This window comes from Tetrao urogallus (genome assembly GCF_951394365.1).
Source record: "Tetrao urogallus genome assembly, chromosome: 3".
Lineage (NCBI taxonomy): Eukaryota > Metazoa > Chordata > Aves > Galliformes > Phasianidae > Tetrao > Tetrao urogallus.
Genome location: NC_136815.1, coordinates 89,858,698 through 89,871,548, shown reverse-complemented (window position 1 = coordinate 89,871,548; position 12,851 = coordinate 89,858,698). Strand labels below are relative to the sequence as shown.

The following is a 12,851-nucleotide window of genomic DNA, read 5'->3' as shown; positions in this document are numbered from 1 at the left end:
GAAAAATTATCATCATGTGTCCATGAAATGGAAAAATAAAATCAGAAAAGGCATAGAGTGGCTTAGTTAGGATATATTAATGATCATCCAGTTCCAACCCCCCTCGCAGGGGGGTTGGCAGGGTTGCCAACCATTAGATCAGGCTTCCCAGAATCCCATCCAACCCTGCCTTGAATGCCTCCTGGAATGGGGCATCCACAACCTTCTCTGGGCAACCTGTTCCTGTAACTCATTACCTTCTGAGTAAAAATAAAGAAATAATAAATAAAAGAAAGTTACCTAACATCTAACCCAAATCTGCCCTCTTTCAGCTTACAGCCATTCCTCCTTGTCCTTTCTGTATCAAACTGCATAAGCAGTCAGCCCCCTCCTGTTTGTAAGCTCCGTTCAAGAACTAGAAGGCCACAATGAGATCTCCCCAGAGTCTTCTTTTCTCCAACCTAAACAAGCCCAGCTCCCTCAATCTTTCTTCATACAAAAAGCACTCCAACTCTTTGATACCTTTGTGGCCCTCCTTCTCACCCAATCTAGCAGCTCTTTTTCCTCTACTCAGCTCCCCAGGCTTGGCCACATGACTCCAGACAGCGCTTACAAGGACAAGGCAAACGGGGATTGTCGTCTCTCCCTGCTGGCCGCTCCTTTTTTGATGCAGCCCAGGATGCTGTTGGCTAAAATGAGTAGAGAGTCCTACATTCTCCTACCTAGACATAAAAAAAACTACGCAAGCAAGTTGCTATCCAGATTACTGGCAGTTACTACTAGTTTTCTAGTAGAAATAATCTCTGAATTTGATTAAATAAGTTAATAGTACTTTTTAAAAACAAATGTTCTAGTCAAGCACACATTTGCAGTTAATCTCCCATCTGATAAGTGACCTTATGCTCAGTGTTTCTGCTTTTGCTGTCTTTCGTATATACGAGGTGATTACACAAGCACACTTTACCCTCATAAAGGAAATCTCTCACTTGCTCAAGTCATTCAATCACACTTCAAGGGAAGGTCCTTCGATAGGCTTGCAAGCTGCTATTAGTGCAAGTTTATCTAAACAGACCAAATGGAGAAGCTGAAGCTAGCTCTACAGTACATGCTGCAAGTTATTTTAGCCCTGTCACTTTCCCCACTAGGTCTGCCCTTTGGCTTCCTCTGCATTAGTATAGCTTTTCACTGTTCCTTCTATTTGGTGGCATTCAAGTGCATGCGTAATTTTTAACCCCTTCTCCTTCAACATACCGCATTATCTCCAAACTTCTCGTTCTTTACTACCTTTCTTCCAGTTTTAGCTATCTTCACATATTCCCCCTTTACGTTTTTCTCCCCCCATCCTCACCTTGTCTCTCTCCTTTTCTTCTTTACTAAGCGTCAGGAAAAAAATGCAATACTTTACCAATTTCTCATGTTATGGGAGTGTACAATAGATGTTATTTCTTGATTTATCAGCATGAATGCTCCCAAACCTTGGTGCATTCCTTATGTTACATGAGCGAGCTAACAAGGTCAACTGCTCCAGCTGAAGTAGCCAACAAAAACTACTGAAGAAACCAAGAGCACAACTGATTTCTCCTGCTAGTCACTGGACTGCCTCTCATTAGTAATTTTCAGTTTAAGCATCATAGAAATAGACAAAAACAGTTTTCATAAACTTGTAAGCATTATACAGTATACTGGGCTTATCAGAAACTGGTCTGCATAATGTTTTCATACTCTGCTCCCTCAAATTTGCATTTACCTGTGTGTTTTGATGTAGTCATCCTTCAAGGGAAACAGCTGTTCCTCAACCTTGTCCCAGCGCTCCAAGCAGCTCCACAACCAGTCAGGGTTTACAACATGGAGGTCTTTGCAGTCCTGAGCTTGTCGTACTTTTTCTGTGCCTATTATGAAGTTAAATGTAACATTACCATATTCCTGGGTATATACACAAGACAGTTTTAAGTACAAACTGGTTTATGAAAAACATTTCTTGCCAACAATAATAAGTAAATAAAAAACAAAATCTCTAAGAAAACAGTTCTAACTAGTACAAGTGAGCCTCTGCACCACATATGACGCAGTCCAACTCAATCTGCATGGGAAACTGGCACAATGGAAGTACTCCAAAATTAATTTGTACAGAAAGTTTCTACACTTCTACGTTAACTAAATAAACAACCTAAAGTTTTGCCTTACATTTCCTTCACTTGTATTTGTCAGATCCAAGCAGCAACGGCTCTTCAACACGGTTAAAGACTAGGAATAACTTACCACACTTATGCAAGGTCCCCCTACACCTACCTTTGTATGGTGCAACACACTGCCATTTAACAGCCATCCACCTACCCCATCTATTTTACAGAAACATGGTCAAAGCAGACAAGTAGATTATTTAGTGCCAGAGAGGAACAACAAACACAAAGTTTGTTGGCTAGCAGAAAGTCCATACGAAACTATTCGCAGTGCAGCACGTAAGCAACAACCCATCACAAATTCCATCCTCCAGACAAGCCACCATAAAAGAAACTCTATAATGTTGCAACACATCTTTGCCAAGAAGCTTCAGAACCAGTGAGTAAAAACAAGCCAATAAAATAAAAGGTGAAATTGACCCTGAAGTCTGGCTGTCAAAACATATCAAGAATGCATTTCTTCCTTACATTTGACTAGGTGGAAGACAGACAAATAAATAAATGAACGAACAGCAGTATTTGTTTCATATTTATGTCTACAGTAGGACTTCTGGAGATAAAGTTATAAAACTTGCTAAGAAGTTGTTAAATATAAGCTACATAGAAAAAAACAACCATGATTCTGACCTGCTGTGTGCCTCAATTGTAGCACCATTACACTACAGAGGGTATTACAGTTGAGAATCTTAGGATTTCAGAGACCTATATAAGATGAACAAAGATGCAAGACAAGAGCTATTACAGAAATTGTACTGAAATCAGGTTCATAAACATAAAAATTTCAAGAAAAACAACAAAACCAAGACACTTATTTCAAGTTTAGGTGTTTGTGCCTGGCTTCAATACTGAATCAAATATTAGACATGACTAGCCATGCTGTTCTTCATATAACAACTCTGGAGCTGACAGAACACGGTGTACATAGGTCACTCCAAAAGTAATGCTTCTTATTAATTTCCAGAGAAACTACAACAGATAAAAAAAGTGGGATAACACTACCTGAGTGAGCAAATTCTCAGCTACAAAACACTACTATTCAACATAGTGACCACCAATAGCTATGCATTTTCATCAGCCACGAACAAGAACCTGCATGCCATCTCATAGAACTCCACACGGCTGTCCTGAACCGTTACTTGTCTTTCGTGTCACTGTCACCATTGTTGAAACACAACACACCACCCACTGCCTCACTGCGCTCACATCCACTTGTTTGGTCTCCAAAACATTCAGCAAACATCCATGACTTTTTTCTGTGTGGAGGAATTAAATTGCACACCTCTGCTTCATATGCACTTCCATCTCAGATGCCACTTTGTCAGACTGCTCCTCAGCTGCCATCTGTCACACGGCCACAAAACACAATGGTGAAAAGATCCAACCTCTACTGCCCTACCACCAACATCCACTTCTGCTGTTGTAAGGACAGGCTGTAGCAGACATAGCTGCTTTAAATCAGTTTCTGATCACCCAAGAAAGGTACAGGTCACAATCTGGTAATAAAGAAGGAATTCTTACCCCTTTCCAAGAATCAGGGCTTGCCTAACACGCCAAAGAAGGCAATCTCTGAATAGAGATGCTTCTCTTGTGCATGCCAGCCCTTTAATGAGGTTAGGGAGGCATAGGCCCAAGGTCCATCCCTTCCAGTCACAGAGGTGAGTTGCTTCCACCTGCGCTCCCAGGGCCAGCTATACCCCTTCATGAGGTACTCAATCACTGGTTCAGGCCATGACCTAACAGTTTCCATTGGACACAATAAATAGGAGGCATTATCTTCAGAGCAACCCTTGCAGAATAGCAACAAGTGCAATTTCTGTAATAAGCATACAGAATAGTTAACCAGAGCTGTGATGAACATGGATCATGCTTGGAACATCTAAATAAAAGCTTTTCTGCTTCTGTTGCACATCTACTTCTCCAACTCAAGATACTGCTGCTGCTTTTGAACTGCATCAGAAGGAACCAAAATATAACCACGAAACACTTAACAGATAAAATGAGGTGAAGGTGTATATGAGAAGACATCTTCCTCGAGATATCCCTAAAGCTGAACTTTCTGTATTGCCAGCCATTTCATCTTTTTGCCCTTTGCATACACGTATACATTTCACATTTGTGCATATCGGATCATTTCACGTTGGACATAGCTACTGAGGTTCTGCATCAATTTCTCCTCTAGTCAATAGGATTGTAATGAAACAAACCATTTTCCAGTGCTGGGTTAAGGTGCACTTGGTGACGTGAATAGCACTGTGTAACCACACCAACTCCCTATACCCAGAAGTCTTACCTTTCTCAGCACTGTAACTTGCAGTTCTTCTGCTTCCTCCCTATTTTTGAAGGGCAGCTGCCTATTGCAGCATACTGGAAATAGCATCAAGTAATACGACTGTCATCTCACAGGCTGTCTTCTATTTCTAGATGACATCTTGAGAAATCAAGATTTCATAGATATAAGGCTCTTTGCACAAGATTTGATGGAACACCAAATTTAACTGATAGAAGAAATAGTACTGCAATATTTAATATCCTTGCCCTGTCTTCCCCTCTCTCACCAGTGTAACTTTCTGTTTTGGAAGCTTATCAAGGAGAAACAATTAGTCCAGAAAAAGGATTTTAATGTAAATAATAGTAATTCTGATGCATCTATAATATCTGAATCATCCAGCTGGCTAAAAATCAGAGAATTTTTGTTTCCTGGACAATCTTTTGCATTATTTTCCTTTATTCATCTTTCTTTACGTCAAATTCCAATCTAAAATCGTTCCAAAAAATTGTCAAGAAGGACTTTCCACACAAAGCAGCTAGGGTTTAAATTTATTACATCTACCCCCTATGGATACAGCTGGAAGCACTTAATATTAGTAAAAGATTTTCAATCCTGGAGAAGGAACTAACCAATGCTACTACTGAACTTGCAAACAAAAGGTTAAAAATCAAACACAAAAAAGCCACAATGAAGCAACAATAGAAGAACGCGAAAACCCCACCAAAAACCCCATCAACCACCTCCTACTAAATCTATTATTAATTGATCAACACCCTCAACGCTGCAATGAACTTCTACAGACATTCTTCACAAGACAGTTTTATTATAGCACTTTACTTGGGCTTATCCAAAGTATGAAGGCACTTAAGCACAGAAGACAAATGAGACTTTGGCTGCATGTTTATGAAGCCCAAGAAATGTTATACGGTGTACTTGGCCACGTCCTCATTACCAAACAGCACAGCCCAGCAGAGCAGAACAGAAGCTGGAGGAAAGATGTGCACCTCATCAGCTTTCATGGACCTTTGCTTTGGCTTAGCTCTGCTTTGTCCCAGAGACCAAATACCTTTGAATGTTCATTCATTTGCACTTTCTAATTCAATTTCATCCTAAAGTAATTGAGCGTGCAAGCTTGAGACTGCTCCAGGGTTAGCCAAAGTACACTTCAGAATTCACTCTCAGAAGACCCCTCAAATTGTAACATTAGGAAGTCAGCGTACCCTGAGGGCAGCTTATATAACCAGGTGATCAGTTGGCAGCTTTCTCTGTTCTCTCAGCATCTCCAAGCTAGTCTCAGCCATAAGCATTAAGAAGATAGATGAGGACGAATAAAAGGAGATACGGTCATATGGCAAATGACATTTTAAACAACCTTAACATATACTAAGCCACCAAGAATAATGAACTGATTCCCAAATAGCTTTCAAAACATGGGAAGAGGCAGAAAATGAAATGTAATTTAAAAAAAGAAAAGTTAAGGGCCCAGACTGAAGTATACCCATTTCTACGTAAGAGAGGGATTTTCAAATGACCTGAATAGCTTTTACCTTCTTCAACAGCAAAAACTTAGCTTAAAAATCAACTACAGTATCTTCCATTTGTTCAGGAAGCAACATACATAGGTCACTCTGAAAGTAATGCCTCTTATCTTCTTCCATGGAAACTACAACAGATACAAAGACTGGAATAACACTAGAGCAAATTCTCACACACCACAGCTATTTGCTTTTGCCAGCAATGAAGAACAGCCTGCATGCTGTGTTCAGAAAACTCTGCACCAGAGCAGGTGACCTGCTGACACACATTAACTACTGCCTCGCTGTGCTCACATCCAGTTTGATCCCCATAAACATTCCACAAGTGTTGATGAATGCCAGTGGGTGCTACTTTTCCCCCACACTGAGGAATTGGGGGACACACCTTTGCTTCATGCACACTTCCACGCCAGATGCCACTTTGTCAGAGTGCCCCTCTGCTGCCATCTGTCACGCAGCAACGACGTGCAATGGAATACTGTCAGGAACGTTCAACCCCTACTGCCATCCCACCAACATCTGCCTCTGATGTTGTAGGCCAACATAATAAACAGGAGGCATTACTTTCGGAGCAGCCTTCATAACAAGATTTATGAAACATTGCAGCAAATGGTTAGCCAAGTGTGTGTGTGTGTGGCTATACCTAATTATGCAGTGCTGTTCACTGTTGCTCAGATCAAAGAACAGATGTTTTACAAAAATGAAATAAGATTTATGTGGCATATAAATAGAGCGGGAAGAATTACATGGTAGCCTTTTCTCAGTCACTCAGATTTAGGAAAGCTGATTAGATGGCCAGTAATCCAGGCAGACAGCATTTTCCTCCCTATCTAAGAGAAAATTAAGACTCTGTTTTCTAGTTAAGAATGAGGATTTATTCATTTTTTAGAATCTGAAGTATCTGTACTGGAAAGAAACAAACTGCCTGTTTGCAGAAAAACAGACAATCACACACATACTCAAACAAATTTAAACTATTCACTGCAGCAGGCTGCAAGGACACTGTAAATACAACCCCAAATAGCAACTATTTGCTTTGCAGATGGAGCAATTAGTTGTGCTATGTTCACAGGTGGGGAAACCTTCCCTCAACCCTCCCAGTCTTGGGGGTGCACTGTTTCACACTGATTTCCCCTTCCTATTTTGTTCGATAAGTCCTTCCTCTGTTCATCACTCTCAAGCTAGCACTGCTTACCCCCACAAGTGCTGAACATGCCATCTTACACGCTCAACTAAAGAGCAGTCATCACGTAGCTTAACTTTCTTGGTCTGAGTGCTGTCTGCCATTCTCAGTAGCATCATGCAGAAACACCACGCTGACAGCTATGCTTCAACATCACCTTCCATGGCCGGTGCAGGGTGGTGCTGGTGGAGAACAACTCGTCTAGTTTCAGCACTGAAGGCACAGGCTTGCAAGTAACACTACAGAAGGAACGTGCTCCCCTCCACCATTTCACAAGCAATTAGATAGGAAGCAGAGTTTCAGACATTTCTATTTGCGTGGCTTACCTGCAGCAAATAAAGACTTGCCTGATTTGCCTTCTAACCACACAAGAATCAGTATGAAAATTACATTGACAGCTGAATTATCACAACTCCAACTCAGAGGACACAATTTATATCCTTAAAATCTGATTAAATTTCAGAGATTCCCTCATGAAATCAGGATACAGCAAAAAAAAAAAAAAAAAAAAAAAAAAAAAAAAAAAACCAAAAGAAAACACCTCCAATCCAAACAAATGTGAGGGGGTCTTCAGTTGAAAAAAAGGAATGAACTTCTCCCACACAACAGCAAAGCCACACACAGTGAAAATCTTACATGAAAAAGAAATAAATAGGAGAATATAGTTCTGTCACTCTAAATATCCCTATCTCACAGCCATTGTTACAGCAATAATTAAGAGTGCTGATGACAGATGACAATAGCCTTGCCTGTCAGGCAGAAAAGACCTCCAAGTTATACTTGCTTTGAATTGATGCAATTACTTTTCCTTAGTAAAGATGCAGGTCAGCTTCCAAATACTAACAATAAATGTTTTTCAGCCCAACAATTCACGAGTGGCATTACTCCTGCTATTTCTAGCTTTAATTCACTTGCAATATTTGAATGTATTTTCCTGTTTTAAATACCAAGAGCAACAACAACAACACAAGAACATCCTATAAGAGAGTCTGGGTCTTGGCATGAAGTCAGAAAATATGAACTGCTCAGTGAAAAATAATAATAGCTTTGATTCAAATACTCTAAAAATAATACACTGAAAATCTAAAGATAAGATAGTTTATACTAAGATCTACATCAGTGGACCATCACTAAGAATGTGCAGGCAGCAAAGAATTTGCTTAAGCCCCCTCTCCCCAAAATAGAACACAAAATGTCTCTCTACATGTAATACTGCTCCCCAGCCCCAACCTGCTGGATGCCTCAAAGACAAAAACCATTTTCAACTACTTCTCATTTTCTCTTGCTGTGCATCTTAACCTAATCTCAAGTAACAGCTTTTCCTCCAGAGATGTGGGGAACAGGGGATGGTGTTGGATTCATGCACATTTATCCTAACAGCCTGACACATCACATAATAGTTGCACACTACGTACAGCCATATTCAGGAACCACCTAGTGCAGGTCACACTGATGTCTCTTCTTGCTGCAGTTTTGCTAAACAAAGTTTTGATAAAGCCTTCCTAAATAAAAAATGTTTTGTCACAAGAGCTCCATATGGAGATAACCAATATGAAGTAGGTTTACACTAACCTTGCAAAGACACTTTGTTGTTTAGAATAATGTATCAAAAACAGCTTATTAGCATATCGCATTATACTGATGATCATCTGTGCAGTTCTACTTTTAGATCCCATGTTTTTGATCACTAGATACTCAGATCCAGTGCAACTTCTAAGGTGAACAATAAGGGATACTTTTGTGTCCTCCGGTGAAAGGACACAAAAATTTAGACTGGAAGCAAGCCATGGCCTCTTAGTTCCTCCAGTGAAGCTCACCAATAGCACTTCCTTATCTATTAGAACAATGTAAAAATAGTTGGCTTTGTAAAATAATTAACAATGCAGAAATACTAACGTAAAGCTCTCATATCTGTTAATGACAAAAACATGCAGATTACAGGACTGACAGGGTATCACCAGATTCCAGCCTCTTCAGATAACTTTTATTCTATACTAAATGAAACAACCATGTCAGGTTAAATCTGAGAAATAGAGAAGGAAGTCATCACTACAGCATTAGAGCAAGATCACTAATATTTGTAACAGAGAAAAGTTCATAAAGCTTTTACTCAACATACCTTAGAGTCAAAAACCTGGTATCATCAGCTCTTAACCAAGACGACATGAAATGCTACATAAGTAATTTAGAGGGTCTCCCTTTCAACAAATCACAATCAAAAAGCAGAAAAAAAAAAAAAAGATGTTAAAGAATGTCTCACCCAACTCACAATTTAACATCAATTCTTTCATTTAAATCCTAATCCCTTTTGCATTAAAGTCTGTAGCTTATACAAAAACAGCCCACAGAAATGAATGAGTTGTCACAGAGAAAAAAGCTGATAGAAAACTTGACTTTTTTTTTTTTTAAACCTACCTGTCCTTGCTGCAATGAGATGCGTTGCTTTGTCAGGATCATCAGCACTCAGTACCAGATTCTTAACAATTTTAGCTCCAAGTGCTGTAGCATGATAGTGTTCCCGTGTTTTTTCAATGGGGAAGTTTGTTGGGTAGAGTCCACTGAAGATAATGGTTACATCTGCCAACACTTTACTTTTCAGTTCCGGTACAATTTTTCTGATGTCTGGAATTTCCTCTATCTCCTTTTTCAAGTATTTATCATACTTGGTGTAATAATCAGTGTGAACCCGCACAAGGATCTCTTCGAGATGCATTAAATGGTCATCATCATCTGTATCATCCTCCTCCTCCTCTTCCTCCATACTCTGGTCTAAGGACTCACCCATTGTAATTCCAGACTGTTCGCTATTCTGAGACTCAGTTTCAGCTTCTTTCTTGTCTGCACACCCATTTCCCAAATCACAAACGCTCTCCTGTTCACTTTCTTCTTGAGCATCAGTATCAGTTTTGTCAAGAATATTTTCACTCGGTAGAGATCGTGTCCCCTCAGAATGATTCACCTGACCATCTTTTTTCTCACTCACATCAGTGCAACTCCCTTGATGTGGATTTTCGTCCTGCAGAGGTTGTTTGGATTTCTTCCAGCTTCTCTTTTCCTCATTCTCACTATCTGATACAGAAGTAGATGACTTTCTGGTATCCAATCCACCTTCGCTCTCACTGTCACTAGACAGTTCAAAGTCCAAATCACTCGTTTTCTCTTGAGTTTGCTGTTTCTCTAACACCGTCCTATCTACTTGTTCAGAAGAAATCTGAGATTCTTTAGTACGTGACAAATTGTTAGTGACCTCACTGTCTGTTTTGTCATCAGTGCTGTCACTTAGAGAGTCCTGAGTGTTAACTTTACCATGAGAGCTCAAATCACACCCAGGTGTTTCACTGCTTACAGAAGTGTTTCCATTTGCAGGGCACACGTCCTTTGTAGCTTTCTTGAGACCGTTGTTTTGTTCTTCTATACAGGTAGCATTCTTCACTTCATCGGCATCCTTTGCTAATGTCACTGCTGAATCCTGTGCCTCTGCCTTAGCAGAGTGGTTTACTAAGACACACAAAAGAAAGAAACAACATATACATGTTTTCTCAGTACGGAGAACTAAACTTTTCAAGGCTGCAAAGATATTTCAGGAGTCAACTGCTACTAGAATTAACACACTTCACCTTTCTAAAGAAGCTGTGTAAGATTATTATGACTTATGATCAGTACAATTAAAAAGTAATTCATCAAATTTGCAAGCACAAAAAGGGCGTATGTTGTAGCATGACTTTCATACTACATACTACATACATACTACTATCTCAGAAGAAATTAAGCTACTGAAGAAAAAAACCCACTACACTTCACAAGGCCCTAACCCAGAACCTCAACAAGAATTCCCTCTATAAATTTCCATCACTTTTATAGATTTCCTAATTTTCATAAGCAAAATATCTGCATGTTTAGAGTTCAAAAGAGATACATGTTTTAGCTAGACAAACATACTGATCAAGGCTCATTTGAGATGTTGCTGGAACACAAGCAAGTATAACGAACTCAGAACAGAAAAAGCTTTAGGATATGTCTTCATAAGATATCTGTAGACAAAGGGAGATAAAGAAACTGTAGGTGTTCAAACAGTGCACTCAGATATTGATCAGGAATGAATAGGAACGAGTGACTAGGACAAAATCATAAATCATCCTAATTTGTCCCACTTTTGAGTGCACGTCCCTGCTGCCCTGTACCTAGAGATACCAGTCAAAAAAAGACCCCATGTCCTGATTCAGCATGAATAACATAACTGTTTCCATGTTGGATATTTCAAGCTTAATGGGGGGAAGCTTAAGGGGAAAAAACGTTATCATATTAAATAATAATAATACACACACAAAAAACAAAACAAAAAATCCCTTGGCTGAACTAGATAAAAGCAACACCATTTCTTATTGTATTGCCTTTCAAATACTTGCCCCCCACCCCAAAGAATAGCAGCAGCTCTTCAGCTGTATCAACCAAAACGCTACCACTAAAGCTCCGCTCCTGTTCAGTGTCTCACCAAAAGGGAACTATTAAGAAACAGTCCAGTTTTACAGAGCTACTTCCATATGTGCTTCAAGAGCACTGTGTCAGCTGCAATAGCCTAAGATCACTCACCTGAGTGCCACAGTGATAGCACTGAAATAAACACAATCAATCGCATTTGAAAAATAAAACAAAAGAATTATGAATAATTACTTTTCTTCTTCATTTGAATTTCTCTTGATCCAGGAGGTGCATTAATATCACCTATCCCCTGAAAGTATACGTATTTCTTCACGGTTATCAAGTTGGGTGCAAACTTCCAGACATCCTCCCTGTCATCAATGATACAAACCATGGAATCCCCACATGGGAAGAGATCTCTAAGAAACAGAAGAGTTGAAATAGTTAAAATGAATTCAGTTTAGAAATCGACACTATTGCTGAACTTTTTGTTTATTATAGGTATGTCTACAAGATGTGGACAAACTCACAAAAAAAAAAAAGACAGCTATATTAAAATTACAAAATCTAGAATACAGTATTTAAACTAAAGTTAATTAAAAAGGGAAGGCCTGTTCTGAAATCCTTATCCCATAGGCCAGAAGCAAGAACTACCAAGTTTCAGCAAGAACAAAACATCACAAAGTTTGTCTAGTTTTCACATTTTACACTGATTAAAAAAAACAACACCACCACTTATAATCCACCTGGATTATAAGTAAGAAAAAGACATAAATACACTTTTAAAGAAAGTAGACTTATTCAAGCCAAGACAAAGCCAGCAGTATTAGTATTTATATCAACCAGTCAGTGCAGTAATCAAGACACATGCATATGAAAACACCAAGAAAAGAGAAAAGCTTCTCATCTGCTATGCTCTGATGAGGAGCACACAGTTATTTTTAATATAGCTTTATGAAAAACCAAAAATCCATTCTCTGTTCTCTGGGAAAAAAAAAAAGTCCTTATCACATTATAAAGAATATCAGGATAAAATCTGAGGTTGGACTAGAGTATGAATTCAAAGAATATGAATTTAAAAAAAAAAGAAATAGCCCTCCACCACTGCACAACAGAAGCTTCCAACACGTACAGCACTTCTGAAAGCCTGAATATTAAGTGTACATAACTGAACTAAGAATACTGAGGTATTCCACTATTCTTCAATGCAAGTCATTACACAAGGCCACAACAAAAAAAACTGAGATAAAGCTACCGCGAGAATACAAACTGTGAGAGAAAAATAA

At 39.1% G+C, this 12,851-nt stretch overlaps 1 protein-coding gene across 1 annotated transcript in view; it reads right to left on the bottom strand.

The window, feature by feature from the left end:
- CTDP1 (CTD phosphatase subunit 1) overlaps positions 1-12,851 on the bottom strand; it is a gene marked incomplete at both ends in the record, with an annotated part of 99,411 nt that overhangs the window by 66,350 nt on the left and 20,210 nt on the right. Inside the window, 3 exons of the mRNA XM_079533749.1 lie at positions 1,727-1,868; positions 9,562-10,644; positions 11,818-11,984. Coding sequence (XP_079389875.1) covers positions 1,727-1,868; positions 9,562-10,644; positions 11,818-11,984 — 1,392 coding nt within the window. The remainder of the gene's footprint in view (positions 1-1,726; positions 1,869-9,561; positions 10,645-11,817; positions 11,985-12,851) is intronic.